Source organism: Coregonus clupeaformis, unplaced genomic scaffold (genome assembly GCF_020615455.1).
Source record: "Coregonus clupeaformis isolate EN_2021a unplaced genomic scaffold, ASM2061545v1 scaf0022, whole genome shotgun sequence".
In the NCBI taxonomy this organism is placed as follows: Eukaryota; Metazoa; Chordata; class Actinopteri; order Salmoniformes; family Salmonidae; genus Coregonus; species Coregonus clupeaformis.
Window position 1 is genome coordinate 977897 of NW_025533477.1, and position 16744 is coordinate 994640.

General features: G+C 45.1%; 1 protein-coding gene across 2 annotated transcripts in view; it reads right to left on the reverse strand.

Moving 5' to 3' along the window:
- Nucleotides 1–3212: 3212 nt before the first annotated feature.
- Nucleotides 3213–16744, reverse strand: part of neurl1b (neuralized E3 ubiquitin protein ligase 1B) — a 38594-nt gene continuing 25062 nt past the window's right edge. For both annotated transcript variants that reach the window (XM_041869871.2, XM_045212552.1), the window contains exons 4-7: nt 14692–15137; nt 13919–14504; nt 4543–4668; nt 3213–4388 (exon numbers count right to left, since the gene is read on the reverse strand). In XM_041869871.2, the coding sequence (XP_041725805.2) occupies nt 4144–4388; nt 4543–4668; nt 13919–14504; nt 14692–15137 (1403 nt within the window). In that variant the 3' untranslated portion in view covers nt 3213–4143. The remainder of the gene's footprint in view (nt 4389–4542; nt 4669–13918; nt 14505–14691; nt 15138–16744) is intronic.

Below are 16744 nucleotides of genomic sequence, written 5' to 3' on the forward strand. Positions count from 1 at the left end.
CTGGCTGTTATCATTTTAATGCAATTCCCTAGGTGTGAATTAACTACAGTGCCTTCGGAAAGTATTGACTTTTTCCACATTTTGTTACGTTACAGCCTTATTCTAAAATTGATTTAACAAACTCAGCAATCGACAATACCCCATAATGACAAAGCGAAAACAGATGTTTTGAAATGTTCGCACATTTATTGAAAAAAAAAAACATACCTTATGTAAATAAGTATTCAGACCCTTTGCTATGAGACTCGAACTTGATCTCAGGTGCATCCTGTTTCCATTGATCATCCTTGATGTTTCTACAACTTGATTGGAGTCCACCTGTGGTAAATTCAATTGATTAGACATGATTTGGAAAGGCATACACCTGTCTATATAAGGTCCCACAGTTGACAGTACATGTCAGAGCAAAAACCAAGCCATGGGGTCGAAGGAATTGTCCGTAGAGCTCCGAGACAGGATTGTGTCGGAACAGATCTGGGGAAGGGTACCAAAACATTTCTGCAGCATTGAAGGTCCCGAAGAACACAGTGGACTCCATCATTCTTAAATGGAAGAAGATTGGAACCACCAAGACTCTTCCTAGAGCTGGCCGCCCGGCCAAACTGAGCAATCAGGAGAGAAGAGCCTTGGTCAGGGAGGTGACCAAGAAACCGCTACACAAGTCTTAAAGAACCCGATGGTCACTCTGACAGAGCTCTAGAGTTCCTCCATGGAGTTGGGAGAACCTTCCAGAAGGACAACCATCTCTGCAGCACTCCACCAATCAGGCCTTTATGGTAGAGTGGCCAGATGGAAGCCACTCCTCAGTAAAAGGCACATGACAGCCCACTTGGAGTTTGCCAAAAGGCACCTAAAGGACTCTGACTATGAGAAACAAGATTCTCTGGTCTGATGAAACCAAGATTGAACTCTGAATGCCAAGCGTCACGTCTGGAGGAAACCTGGCACCATCCCTACGGTGAAGTATTGTGGTGGCAGCATCATGCTGTGGGGATGTTTTTCAGCGGCAGGGACTCAGAGACTAGTCAGGATTGAGGGAAAGATGAACAGAGCAAAGTACAGAGAGATCCTTGATGAAAACCTGCTCAGGACCTCAGACTGGGGCGAAGTTTCACCTTCCAACAGGACAATGATCCTAAGCACACAGCCAAGACAATGCAGGAGTGGCTTCGGGACAAGTCTCTGAATGTCCTTGAGTGGCCCAGCCAGAGCCCGGACTTGAACCCGATCTAACATCTCTGGAGAGACCTGAAAATAGCTGTGCAGCGACGCTACCCATAGAAATTCTGAGGTCTTGGCTGATTTATTTTAATTTTCACATGATGTCAAGCAAAGAGGCACTGAGTTTGAAGGTAGGCCTTGAAATACATCCACAGGTACACCGCCAATTGACTCAAATGATGTCAATTAGCCTATCAGAAGCTTCTAAAGCCATGACATCATTTTCTGGAATTTTCCAAGCTGTTTAAAGGCACAGTCAACTTAGTGTATGTAAACTTCTGACCCACTGGAATTGTGATACAGTGAATTATAAGTGAAATAATCTGTCTGTAAACAATTGTTGGAAAAATTACTTGTCATGCACAAAGTAGATGTCCTAACCGACTTGCCAAAACTATAGTTTGTTAACAAGAAATTTATGGAGTGGTTGAAAAACAAGTTTTAAATGACTCCAACCTAAGAGTATGTAAACTTCAGACTTCAACTGTATCTTTTCCTCATTATTTTTTTTTTTTTATACAGTCTTATTTTGTTGCGTAAGCTGTCTGCTGCGACCAATGGGCTTCTTAATTAACCCCACAACACTTTCAACTGGAAGGTTCTGTTGTTTCCTTGTGATCTGGCAGGTTCTGTTGTTTCCCTGTGAACTGGAAGGTTCTGTTGTTTCCTTGTGATCTGGCAGGTTCTGTTGTTTCCCTGTGAACTGGCAGGTTCTGGATGACAGGCTGAATTGTGGAGGAACTGGTTCTGCAGCACCATTGACATCTGGGTGTTTTTTTTTGTCATAATGATTCCTACAAACGTACAGTGGGAATGGAAAACGATGTCCTTTAAAATAAAGAAGGTCAAGTGAAATGTTGTGATTGCCATAGTGCATTCTCTTGATTTAGGATGGTTATCACTTCTCATTGCAGAGGCTGCCCCCTAGGGGTGAATTAACTAAATACATTTACATTACATTTTAGTCATAGAACAGAAAAGAGAAAGTTGCTAAGGGAAAGGCTGGATTAGAACCAGCTTGTTAAAAGTAATGGACTAAATGCATCCTTCATCTTTCCTCTCACAGAAGCCACGTTAATACTTGGTTCTGACTTCCATCCTTTGTCCTGATCTTGTGCCCACATTCTGATTGTGCCCACATTCTCTGACCGATGTAGAAAGACACATTGTGATCTCATTGTGATCAGATCTTCCTCCAGAGGTAGTCAGACATACAACACGCCAACATAAGGTTATATATTTTTCTCATTTACAAACATTACATAAACAGTCTCTTCTTATTTTGCATAAGCTGTCTGCCGTGACCAATGGGCTTCTTCGTTAACCCCACAACACTTTTATTTACAAATAGGATTGCCGTCATATTTAGAACTTGGACATAAAGACATTGGACAAACATTGTCTAAGGCACAAAGATAGAAGTTACTTGATACTGACAAAGAAGAGTCCCCTCAGTTAAAACCACACAGTTAGAAAACCATGTGACAGACAGACAAACAGGAAAAGGAAAGGTGCAAGGCTTCGTCATGGCAACACACCTCCTTCAGGTAGAGGCTACTTCATAGCAACATGTCATAGCAACAAGTATTGTAGCCCTGCCTCCCTCAGCTAATGTAGAGCGAGTCTCAGGTAGAGAGAGAGAGAGAGAGAGAGAGAGTCTCTGTCAAGTCTGACTCTGCCAGTCTTTTCAGGCAAAAGTCTCCCACGCAAGCGTCCACACTAGTCCTGTAGATAACCTAACACAGGCCCTACAATATGTCTGGTTGTGGATTAGTGTTTGTCCACACCCAACCTAGCTTGAAACATTCACCTACAAAACAAAGGACTGTGGCATACAGGCCTCCCTGTGCCTTACCTGGGGCTGTCATAGACAGACAGACGATGTCTGGGTCCAGGGGTCTGTCTGCTGTCTGTCTGTAATGTCCAGTCTGTCTCTCTCTACTGCTGTAATGTCCAGCCTGTCTGTCTCTCTCTACTGCTGTAATGTCCAGCCTGTCTGTCTCTCTCTACTGCTGTAATGTCCAGCCTGTCTGTCTGTCTCTACTGCTGTAATGTCCAGTCTATCTGTCACCCACCAGGGCTGCAGCATTGTCTGGTCTGTCTCTTTCAGGGCCCTGCCTATCTATCCTCTTTCAGGGCCCTGCCTGTCTATCCTCTTTCAGGGCCCTGCCTGTCTATCCTCTTTCAGGGCCCTGTCTGCCTATCCTCTTTCAGGGCCCTGCCTGCCTATCCTCTTTCAGGGCCCTGTCTGCCTATCCTCTTTCAGGGCCCTGCCTGCCTATCCTCTTTCAGGGCCCTGCCTGCCTATCCTCTTTCAGGGCCCTGCCTGCCTATCCTCTTTCAGGGCCCTGCCTGCCTATCCTCTTTCAGGGCCCTGCCTGCCTATCCTCTTTCAGGGCCCTGCCTATCTATCCTCTTTCAGGGCCCTGCCTGCCTATCCTCTTTCAGGGCCCTGCCTGCCTATCCTCTTTCAGGGCCCTGCCTGCCTGCTGCATTGTGTCCAGTGTGTCTCTGTCTACAGCAGGAGTGTGTCTATCAGGGTCAATATGTCTTGATGAGGGAGGTCCTTGATGGACCTGCTGTAGTGTAGAGTGTCCAGCTTGGTAAGAGACGTGTCTGGGGTGGAGACAGCGCCCTGCCTGCCGGTCCCAGTATTTTCTCCTCTCATGGACGGTAGGTCTTGATGATGACCTTGATGGGCCTGTTGCAATAGTGTTCAGTCTGTCTCCATAGCCCTCAAATTTAAATCTGGACCTCAAAGCCAGTTCCACTGCTTTTTAAAAATTCTTCCCCTCTAAGCAAGGACTGATGTAGACCTGGGACACCAGGTGTGCAATTAATTATCAGGTAGAACAGAAAACCAGCAGTATTTGAATACCCCTGCTCTAGCCTGCCTGCAGTAAGGTCCCAGTCTCTTTCCCCTCATGGTCTATATGTCTTGATGACGTCTTTAATGGGTCTGCGGCATATAGGACAACAGGCATTGACCTGTCTCTTCAGCTTTAGACCACAGTCGTTACAAAGACACATGTGACCGCAGGTGTAGATGACCGTGTCCACTTCCTGGTCGAAACAGACGGTGCACTCCCCGTTTTTACCACCAGGCAGCTCCGGGGCAGACAGGGGGGGGGAGACAGGGGGGCTGAGAGGGGAGCTGGAGGCCGTCACTGAGGAGGAGATGGAGATAGGAGAGGTGTTAGAACGAGAGGAGGCTCTGGGAAAGAGCTAATAAACATCTTAAAATGAGCAAATTGAGTTTTATAACAGTTACATAGAGCCTTCAAATTTATGTGTGTGTGATCACGGTCGTGTGTAACTGACCCAGGGAGGACTCAGAGGAGGATCTGTTGACGCTGAAGGCCGGGTCAGAATCACTGTCATCTGGACCACTACTACTGCTCTGGGAGGAGGGGGAGGAGGGGGAGGAGGGGGAGGACTGGAGCGTACCTGGAACAAAGAGACACACAGTAAACATCAGTTAGGATTCAATCCCACTTTGTCACGCTCCGCGTTCGTGGAGACCGCATTCATGGTAAGCGCTGCATATGTCGGCTCAGTCGGAAATTACCTTTAAATGTCAAGCACGCTATAATGTGGATGGATCTACCGCTGATCAGAATGAATCCAGGCCATACAATCTATTTGACCTCAGACAAACACACAAACACGTGTTACCTTCTATTTTAACTTTGACAACTTTAGACTTTACATTTTAGAATTCAGATGATCTCTTTTTCAAGAGAAGGAAAGAAATATGGACTCGTTCTATATCCGAGTTTGGTTAGAAGAGGGTTACATCTCTTTTTGAAGAGAGAGACCTAGTGGCAGTATAAACGGCTATACAGAACAGCAACAGAGCAATGACAGACTGATGAACTGCATCGTGGGTGATGAGCGTTAGGAGATGGTCATCACTGATAAACATTTACATACATTCCCTTGTTACTGCAGCAGTAAAGCATCACATCACATAACTCATCTGTTCAGTACAGTCATACGATAGCTAATAACACTACATCAGATATTTGTATCATTACGTAATCTGACGGCTAGATTTCAAACATTTAAAGGAAAATACTTTTATTGGAGTTATTTTTACACTGTTAACAAGCCCCTAGAGAGCTGTAATGAGAGAGAGAGAGAGAGAGAGAGAGAGAGAGAGAGAGAGAGAGAGAGAGAGAGAGAGAGAGAGAGAGAGAGAGAGAGAGAGAGAGAGAGAGAGAGAGAGAGAGAGAGAGAGAGAGAGAGAGAGAGAGAGAGAGAGTTTATAAGGGAGCAGTCGGTGGGAGAGGGCAGATAAGTCAGGTCCTAAAATAACCCAGAGAGGACCATGGGGGCCTCATCACTACGGACCAGCATTCCTCTGGGTCTGGGAAAGAATGAAAGAAAGAGAACTGGGAACTGAAGGGGCTGTTGGAATCCAGGAAGCTGAGGGTGTGACTACTGTGTACTGGTATCATTTCTGACCAATCCTTTGTCCGTTGGATAACCCATACGGTACAAGCATTCAATATGGGTATGGGATTTGTGCTGATTTACTGGATGTTTAGTACCCTGCACCTGAAAACATTGCTGGACTGAGTCTGTTGACAGCTCCATGCAGAGTAAAGAAGGGCCAGAGTGACTGTGATACATTGGTTTTTGCTGAGTATTAGATTTATATACAGTATCTATATGATATAGTATACAGTGCCTTCGGAAAGTATTCAGACCCCTCGACTTTGTCCAAATATTGTTATGTTACAGCCTTATTCTAAAATGGATTAAATAAATAAAAATACTCATCAATGTACTCACAATACCCCATAATTTTAGCAAATGTATGAAACAGAAAAACAGAAATATCTTATTTACATAAGTATTCAGACCCTTTGCTATGAGACTCGAAATTGAGCTCAGGTGCATGTTGTTTCCATTGATCATCCTTGAGATGTTTCTACAACTTCATTGGATTCCACCTGTGGTAAATTCAATTGATTGGACATGATTTGGAAAGGCACACAACTGTCTATAAAAGGTCCCACAGTTGACAATGCATGTAACAGCAAAAACCAAGCCATGAGGTCGACCCTAAGCACACAGCCAAGACAACGCAGGAGTGGCTTCGGGACAAGTCTCTGAATGTCCTTGAGTGGCCCAGGCAGAGCCGAACATCTCTGGAGAGACCTGAAAATAGCTGTGCAGCAACGCTCCCCATCCAACCTGACAGAGCTTGCGAGGATCTGCAGAGAAGAATGGGAGAAACTCCCCAAATACAGGTGTGCCAAGCTTGTAGCATCATACCCAAGAAGACTCAAGGCTGTAATCGCTGCCAAAGGTGCTTCAACAAAGTACTGAGTAAAGGGTCTGAATACTTATGTAAATGTGATATTTCCGGAAGGGGTTTTATTATAAATTAGCAGAAATTTATAAAAACCTTTTTTTACTTTGTCATTATGGGGTATTGTGTGTACATTGATGAGAGAAAAAAACAATTTAATCAATGTTAGAATAAGGCTGTAACGTAACAAATGTGGAAAAAGTCAAGGGGTTTGAACTAGTCTGTTTGGTAACATCGCTAATAGATCAAATCAAATCAAATCAAATCAAATTTTATTGGTCACATGCGCCGAATACAACAGGTGCAGACATTACAGTGAAATGCCTACTTACAGCCCTTAACCAACAGTGCATTTATTTTAAACAAAAAAAGTAAAAATAAAACAACAACAAAAAAAGTGTTGAGAAAAAAAAGAGCAGAAGTAAAATAAAGTGACAGTAGGGAGGCTATATATAGAGGGGGGTACCGTTGCAGAGTCAATGTGCGGGAGCACCGGCTAGTTGAGGTAGTTGAGGTAATATGTACATGTGGGTAGAGTTAAAGTGACTATGCATAAATACTTAACAGAGTAGCAGCAGCGTAAAAAGGATGGGGTGGGGGGGCAGTGCAAATAGACCAGACGCTAACTAGAGGTAAGAGACATAACTAGTCTGTTTGGTAACATCGCTAATAGACGAGACACTAACTAGAGCTAAGAGACATAACTAGTCTGTTTGGTAACATCGCTAACAGACCAGACACTAACTAGAGGTAAGAGACATAACTAGTCTGTTTGGTAACATCGCTAATAGACCAGACGCTAACTAGAGGCAAGAGACAGAACTAGTCTGTTTGGTAACATCGCTAACAGACCAGACACTAACTAGAGGTAAGAGACATAACTAGTCTGTTTGGTAACATCGCTAATAGACCAGACACTAACTAGAGGCAAGAGACAGAACTAGTCTGTTTGGTAACATCGCTAATAGACCAGACACTAACTAGAGGTAAGAGACATAACTAGTCTGTTTGGTAACATCACTAACAGACCAGACACTAACTAGAGCTAAGAGACATAACTAGTCTGGTTGGTAACATCGCTAACAGACCAGACGCTAACTAAAGTCTATTATTCTAAAGTGGAAGTTGGGAGAGGTATATTTGAGTGTTTCAGTGAAACGTAAGTGAGGGAGGCCCCGCTCTCTCGCTTTCCCAGATGCTTAGTTCATTTCATTCCGATTTCCTTTGCATTAGTGTAGCCTTTCTCTGTAGCCTGTCAACTATGTGTCTGTCTATTCCTGTTCTCTCCTCTCCGCACAGGCCATACAAACGCTTCACACGGCGTGGCTGCTTCCACTCTAATCTGGTGGTCCCTGCGTGAATGACCCACGTGGAGTTCCAGGTCTCCGCAGCATCTGGAACTGCCGTTCTGCGGCCAACAAGGCAGAGTTCATCTCAGCCTATGCCACCCTCCAGTCCCTCGACTTCTTGCCGTTGACGGAAACATGGATTACCACAGAAAACACTGCTACTCCTACTGCTCTTTCCTCGTCTGATCATGTGTTCTCGCATACCCGAGAGCATCTGGTCAGCGCGGTGGTGGCACAGGAATCCTCATCTCTCCCAAGTGGACATTCTCTCTTTTCCCCCTGTCTATCTCCTCATTTGAATTCCAAGCTGTCACAGTCACTAGCCCATTCAAGCTTAACATCCTTGTCATTTATCGCCCTCCAGGTTCACTTGGAGAGTTCATCAATGAGCTTGATGCCTTGATAAGTTCCTTTCCTGAGGATGGCTCACCCCTCACAGTTCTGGGTGACTTTAACCTCCCTACATCTGCCTTTGACTCATTTCTCTCTGCCTCCTTCTTTCCACTCCTTTCCTCTTTTGACCTCACCCTCACACCGTCCCTCCCTACTCACAAGGCAGGCAATACGCTTGACCTCATCTTTACTAGATGCTGTTCTTCTACTAATCTCACTGCAACTCCCCTCCAAGTCTCCGACCACTACTTCGTATCCTTTTCTCTCTTGCTCTCCTCCAACACTACTCACTCTGCCCCTACTCAGATGGTAATGTGCCGTCGCAACCTTCACGCTCTCTCTCCCGCTACTCTCTCCTCTTCCATCCTATCATCTCTTCCCTCTGCTAAATCCTTCTCCCTCCAATCTCCTGATTCTGCCTCCTCAACCCTCCCCTCCTCCCTCTCTGAATCTTTTGACTCTCTGTCCCCTATCCTCCCGGCCGGCTCGGTCCTCCCCTCCTGCTCCGTGGCTTGACGATTCATTGCAAGCTCATAGAACAGGGCTCTGGGCAGCCGAGTGGAAATGGAGGAAAACTAGACTCCCTGCGGACCTGTCATCTTTCCACTCCCTCCTCTCTACATTCTCTTCCTCCGTTTCTGCTGCTAAAGCCACTTTCTACCACTTCAAGCCTCTGCCTCTAACCCTAGGAAGCTCTTTGCCACCTTCTCCTCCCAGCTGAATCCTCCTCCTCCTCCCCCTCCCTCCTCCCTCTCTGTGGATGACTTCGTCAACCATTTTGAAAAGAAGGTTGACGACATCCGATCCTCATTTATTAAGTAAAATGACACCGCTGATCCTGCTCACACTGCCCTACCCTATGCTTTGACTTCTTTCTCCCCTCTCTCTCCAGATGAAATCTTGCGACTTGTGACGGCCGGCCGCCCAACAACCTGCCCGCTTGACCCTATCCCCTCCTCTCTTCTCCAGACCATTTCCGGAGACCTTCTCCCTTACCTCACCTCGCTCATCAACTCATCCTTGTCCGCTGGCTATGTCCCCTCCTCAAAAAACCTACACTCAATCCCTCCGATGTCAACAACTACAGACCAGTATCCCTTCTTTCTTTTCTCTCCAAAACTCTTGAGCGTGCCGTCTATAGCCAACTCTGCTAATATCTCTCTCAGAATTACCTTCTTGATCCAAACCAGTCAGGTTTCAAGACTGGTCATTCAACTGAGACTGCTCTTCTCTGTGTCACGGAGGCTCTCCGCACTGCTAAAGCTAACTCTCTCTCCTCTGCTCTTGTCCTTCTAGACCTGTCTGCTGCCTTTGATACTGTGAACCATCAGATCCTCCTCTCCACCCTCTCTGAGTTGGGCATCTCCGGCGCGGCTCACTCTTGGATTGCGTCCTACCTGACAGGTCGCTCCTACCAGGTGGCATGGCGAGAATCTGTCTCCGCACCACGTGCTCTCACCTCTGGTGTCCCCCAGGACTCAGTTCTAGGCCCTCTCCTATTCTCTCTATACACCAAGTCACTTGGCTCTGTCATATCCTCACATGGTCACTCCTATCATTGCTCCGCAGACGACACACAATTAATCTTCTCCTTTCCCCCTTCTGATAACCAGGTGGCGAATCGCATCTCTGCATGTCTGGCAGACATATCAGTGTGGATGTCGGATCACCACCTCAAGCTGAACCTCGGCAAGACGGAGCTGCTCTTCCTCCCGGGGAAGGACTGCCCGCTCCATGATCTCGTCATCACGGTTGACAACTCCGTTGTGTCCTCCTCCCAGAGTGCAAAGAACCTTGGCGTGACCCTGGACAACACCCTGTCATTCTCCGCTAACATCAAAGTGGTGCCCTGATCCTGTAGGTTCATGCTCTACAACATTCGCAGAGTATGACCCTACCTTACACAGAAAGCGGCACAGGTCCTAATCCAGGCACTTGTCATCTCCCGTCTGGATTACTGCAACTCGCTGTTGGCTGGGCTCCCTGCCTGTGCCATTAAACCCCTACAACTCATCCAGAACGCTGCAGCCCGTCTGGTGTTCAACCTTCCCAAGTTCTCTCACGTCACCCCGCTCCTCCATACACTCCACTGGCTTCCAGTTGAAGCTCGCATCTGCTACAAGACCATGGTGCTTGCCTATGGAGCTGTGAGGGGAACGGCACCTCCTTACCTTCAGGCTCTGATCAGTCCCTACACCCAAACGAGGGCATTGCGTTCTTCCACCTCTGGCCTGCTGGTCCCCCTACCTCTGCGGAAGCATAGTTCCCGCTCAGCCCAGTCAAAACTGTTCGCTGCTCTGGCACCCCAATGGTGGAACAAGCTCCCCCACGACGCCAGGACAGCGGAGTCACTGACCACCTTCCGGAGACACTTGAAACCCTACCACTTTAAGGAATACCTGGGATATTATAAAAGTAATCCTTCTACCCACCCCCTACCCCACCCCCCCAAAAAATATTATATATAAAACAAATGAAAATTAAAAATATACTCATATTTTAAAAATATATATAAAGTGGTTGTCCCACTGGCTATCATAAGGTGAATGCACCAATTTGTAAGTCTGCTAAATGACGTAAATGTAAATGTCTGAATAACTTCCGAAGGCACTGCCCAGTATCCTGAGTCTGTTGTATAGTATTATATACTGTATGTGTATAACCTTCCCAGTATCCTGAGTCTGTTGTATAGTATTATATACTGTATGTGTATAACCTACCCAGTATCCTGAGTCTGTTGTATAGTATTATATACTGTATGTGTATAACCTACCCAGTATCCTGAGTCTGTTGTATAGTATTATATACTGTATGTGTATAACCTACCCAGTATCCTGAGTCTGTTGTATAGTATTATATACTGTATGTGTATAACCTGCCCAGTATCCTGAGTCTGTTGTATAGTATTATATACTGTATGTGTATAACCTGCCCAGTATCCTGAGTCTGTTGTATAGTATTATATACTGTATGTGTATAACCTTCCCAGTATCCTGAGTCTGTTGTATAGTATTATATACTGTATGTGTATAACCTGCCCAGTATCCTGAGTCTGTTGTATAGTATTATATACTGTATGTGTATAACCTGCCCGGTATCCTGATTCTGTTGTATAGTATTATATACTGTATGTGTATAACCTACCCGGTATCCTGAGTCTGTTGTATAGTATTATATACTGTATGTGTATAACCTACCCAGTATCCTGAGTCTGTTGTATAGTATTATATACTGTATGTGTATAACCTACCCAGTATCCTGAGTCTGTTGTATAGTATTATATACTGTATGTGTATAACCTACCCAGTATCCTGAGTCTGTTGTATAGTATTATATACTGTATGTGTATAACCTACCCAGTATCCTGAGTCTGTTGTATAGTATTATATACTGTATGTGTATAACCTACCCAGTATCCTGAGTCTGTTGTATAGTATTATATACTGTATGTGTATAACCTACCCGGTATCCTGAGTCTGTTGTATAGTATTATATACTGTATGTGTATAACCTACCCGGTATCCTGAGTCTGTTGTATAGTATTATATACTGTATGTGTATAACCTACCCAGTATCCTGAGTCTGTTGTATAGTATTATATACTGTATGTGTATAACCTTCCCAGTATCCTGAGTCTGTTGTATAGTATTATATACTGTATGTGTATAACCTTCCCAGTATCCTGAGTCTGTTGTATAGTATTATATACTGTATGTGTATAACCTTCCCAGTATCCTGAGTCTGTTGTATAGTATTATATACTGTATGTGTATAACCTTCCCAGTATCCTGAGTCTGTTGTATAGTATTATATACTGTATGTGTATAACCTTCCCAGTATCCTGAGTCTGTTGTATAGTATTATATACTGTATGTGTATAACCTACCCAGTATCCTGAGTCTGTTGTATAGTATTATATACTGTATGTGTATAACCTTCCCAGTATCCTGAGTCTGTTGTATAGTATTATATACTGTATGTGTATAACCTGCCCAGTATCCTGACTCTGTTGTATAGTATTATATACTGTATGTGTATAACCTTCCCAGTATCCTGAGTCTGTTGTATAGTATTATATACTGTATGTGTATAACCTACCCAGTATCCTGAGTCTGTTGTATAGTATTATATACTGTATGTGTATAACCTTCCCAGTATCCTGAGTCTGTTGTATAGTATTATATACTGTATGTGTATAACCTGCCCAGTATCCTGAGTCTGTTGTATAGTATTATATACTGTATGTGTATAACCTACCCAGTATCCTGAGTCTGTTGTATAGTATTATATACTGTATGTGTATAACCTACCCAGTATCCTGAGTCTGTTGTATAGTATTATATACTGTATGTGTATAACCTACCCAGTATCCTGAGTCTGTTGTATAGTATTATATACTGTATGTGTATAACCTACCCAGTATCCTGAGTCTGTTGTATAGTATTATATACTGTATGTGTATAACCTACCCAGTATCCTGAGTCTGTTGTATAGTATTATATACTGTATGTGTATAACCTACCCAGTATCCTGAGTCTGTTGTATAGTATTATATACTGTATGTGTATAACCTACCCAGTATCCTGAGTCTGTTGTATAGTATTATATACTGTATGTGTATAACCTACCCAGTATCCTGAGTCTGTTGTATAGTATTATATACTGTATGTGTATAACCTACCCAGTATCCTGAGTCTGTTGTATAGTATTATATACTGTATGTGTATAACCTACCCAGTATCCTGAGTCTGTTTTATAGTATTATATACTGTATGTGTATAACCTACCCAGTATCCTGAGTCTGTTGTATAGTATTATATACTGTATGTGTATAACCTACCCAGTATCCTGAGTCTGTTGTATAGTATTATATACTGTATGTGTATAACCTACCCAGTATCCTGAGTCTGTTGTATAGTATTATATACTGTATGTGTATAACCTACCCAGTATCCTGAGTCTGTTGTATAGTATTATATACTGTATGTGTATAACCTACCCAGTATCCTGAGTCTGTTGTATAGTATTATATACTGTATGTGTATAACCTACCCAGTATCCTGAGTCTGTTGTATAGTATTATATACTGTATGTGTATAACCTACCCAGTATCCTGAGTCTGTTGTATAGTATTATATACTGTATGTGTATAACCTACCCAGTATCCTGAGTCTGTTTTATAGTATTATATACTGTATGTGTATAACCTACCCAGTATCCTGAGTCTGTTGTATAGTATTATATACTGTATGTGTATAACCTACCCAGTATCCTGAGTCTGTTGTATAGTATTATATACTGTATGTGTATAACCTACCCAGTATCCTGAGTCTGTTGTATAGTATTATATACTGTATGTGTATAACCTACCCAGTATCCTGAGTCTGTTTTATAGTATTATATACTGTATGTGTATAACCTACCCAGTATCCTGAGTCTGTTGTATAGTATTATATACTGTATGTGTATAACCTACCCAGTATCCTGAGTCTGTTGTATAGTATTATATACTGTATGTGTATAACCTACCCAGTATCCTGAGTCTGTTGTATAGTATTATATACTGTATGTGTATAACCTGCCCAGTATCCTGAGTCTGTTGTATAGTATTATATACTGTATGTGTATAACCTACCCAGTATCCTGAGTCTGTTGACCGCTCCATGCAGGGTAAAGAAGGCCCAGAGTGTTTGTGATGAATCGACACACAGCAGCCTCCCTCTGGCCGCCCCATTGACCCCATGATGCACCTCACCGCTGGGTGTCAGGCTGAAGGACAGCACGTCCCCGGAGCACGGCATGGGAAAGCCGCGGTACACCACCCAGTACTCCTTCCTGTCCAGCAGCACCTCCGGGTTGGCAGGAAGTTCCCCAGCGTGGAGGGACCCTGGGTCGCAGGAGGTCAGTCCGAAGAGGAGCGCCCCGAAGTAGGGCAGGCCGAGATGACCGACCTCGACGTAGAGCGTCTCCCTGACCCTTAGGGGGCGATCTGAGAACACCAGCGTCCTTGAAGACTCAAGGAAGTGGGTACACACTGCCGTGCGGTCAGCTGACAGGATGACGTCGGGGCCGCGGACTGGATGGAAGTGGAGGTCGGTGTCGAGCGGTGAGGGGAGCCCGGCTCGGACTAACCGGGGGGCGGAGAATGGGACGGATGATGATGATGTTGTGGAGGAGGAATATGTTGTACAGCAGGGGATCAGCTGGCTGTAGTTGTTGAGCTGTAAAGTGTCAGAATCAGAAACACCTATATTCCCCAGGTACATTTGCATTTGACCTGGTGACATGGTGCTGCCACAATAAACAGAATATACAGACAGAATATATAGTCTATAAACACAATATACAGACAGAATATATAGTCTATAAACACAATATACAGACAGAATAGTTAGACAAAGAACTTACAGTATTTGAGCTGTAGTTGTTGAGCTGTAACGTAGCCATCATAGCAGTGGCCTGGTTGTTGAGTTGTAACGTAGATATCTTAGTGGTGGCCTGGTTGTTGAGTTGTAACGTAGCCATCATAGCAGTGGCCTGGTTGTTGAGTTGTAACGTAGCCATATTAGCGGTGGCCTGGCTGTTGAGTTGTAACGTAGCCATATTAGCGGTGGCCTGGCTGTTGAGTTGTAACGTAGCCATATTAGCGGTGGCCTGGCTGTTGAGTTGTAACGTAGCCATATTAGCGGTGGCCTGGCTGTTGAGTTGTAACGTAGCCATCTTAGCGGCGGCCTGGTTGTTCTCTAGCTGGTTGTTGCTGTAGTTTGCGGAGTCGTGGCTGCTCTGAGGGAGGTAGGCACTGAGATGGGCCGCAGACAGACAACTGGACCCAACACTCTCTGCAAACTTGCTCTCTGGGAGGAGAGAGAGAGCATGGAGGAGAGAGAGAGCATGGAGGCGAGAGAGAGCATGAAGGAGAGAGAGAGAGAGAGAGAGAGAGAGAGAGAGAGAGAGAGAGAGAGAGAGAGAGAGAGAGAGAGAGAGAGAGAGAGAGAGAGAGAGAGAGAGAGAGAGAGAGAGAGAGAGAGAGGGAGAGAGGGGAGAGAGAGAAGGGGAGAGAGAGAGAGAGAGAGAGAGAGAGAGAGAGAGAGAGAGAGAGAGAGAGAGAGAGAGAGAGAGAGAGAGAGAGAGAGAGAGAGAGAGAGAGAGAGAGAGAAGTCGGTGGGAGAGGGCAGATGAGCAGTATGTTCTATTAAAGAGACTGGTGTTCACTAGCAACATTGTTCCTTCTGGAGACAAGCAAAGCAGAACAACAATAATCAAGTCATGAGTTTAGTAGAGAACAAACAAACCCATAGAGGTTGCTTCATGTTACTCTAAACTAAGCAACTCCTATGCAAACATGCTTTAGAGGGAGAAGAGCAGCGCTGAGGGAGATGTTCTGGTATGTTCTGGGAACTATTCCTACAGTAGCCTGAAACCCAGAATCCTTTCTCCGTTTCTACAGTGTGATGTCTAGCAGCGAAACACTACTGAGAAAGATCCTCAATTTCAGTGAAACCTAAAATGTTTGCGCTATGAGCCACTTAAAGGCTTAAATTATTGAAGCGATGCCGTCAAATATAACCGTCTCACTCAGCTCCTATCTGCACTCTCCTGATGTCGGCAAGTAGGCTGCGCTTCATTAGAATTGGAAGCACGGCTGAACTGCCCCATACATTATGAGTTTATATACACAACTCTGGCACTAACAGCCTTTCTGTCTTAGCTGAAGGCGACTGTGTGAGGGTGATACCAGAGAAATCTGGGTTTAAATACAATTTCAAATAATTTCAAATACTTTATCTGGTCTAGATTGAGCTTGCCTGTTGCAATGTTACAAATAGAATAGTCTCAAAAGTCCAAACCCCGCCCATCTGGTACTTTAGGCAGACTAGAGCAAATGCTAAAAGAGTTTGAAAGATTTCAAATAGTGTTTGAACCCAGGTCTGATACAATGAGCTGAGGCGCCTGACTGAGTAGCACCAGCAGCCTTTACCAAACATGGTCAGACCAACGATAAACACAGAGAGAGAGAGAGAGAGGGAGAGGGAGAGGGAGAGGGAGAGGGGGAGGAGAGAGAGGGAGTGAGAGGGGGAGGAGAGAGAGGGAGGGAGAGGAGAGAGAGGGCAGGCGGGGGAGGAGAGAGAGGGAGTGAGAGGGGGGAGGAGAGAGAGGGAGGGAGAGGAGAGAGAGGGCAGGCGGGAGAGGGAGAGGAGAGAGAGGGAGAGGGAGAGGGAGAGGGAGAGGGAGAGGGAGAGGGAGAGGGAGAGGGAGAGGGGGGAGGAGAGAGAGGGAGAGAGGGAGGAGAGAGAGATGGAGGGAGGGAGATGGAGAGAGAGGGCAGGCGGGGGAGGAGAGAGAGGGAGTGAGAGGGGGAGGAGAGAGAGGGAGGGAGAGGAGAGAGAGGGCAGGCGGGAGAGGGAGAGAGAGGGAGTGAGAGGGGGAGGAGAGAGAGGGAGGGAGAGGAGAGAGAGGGCAG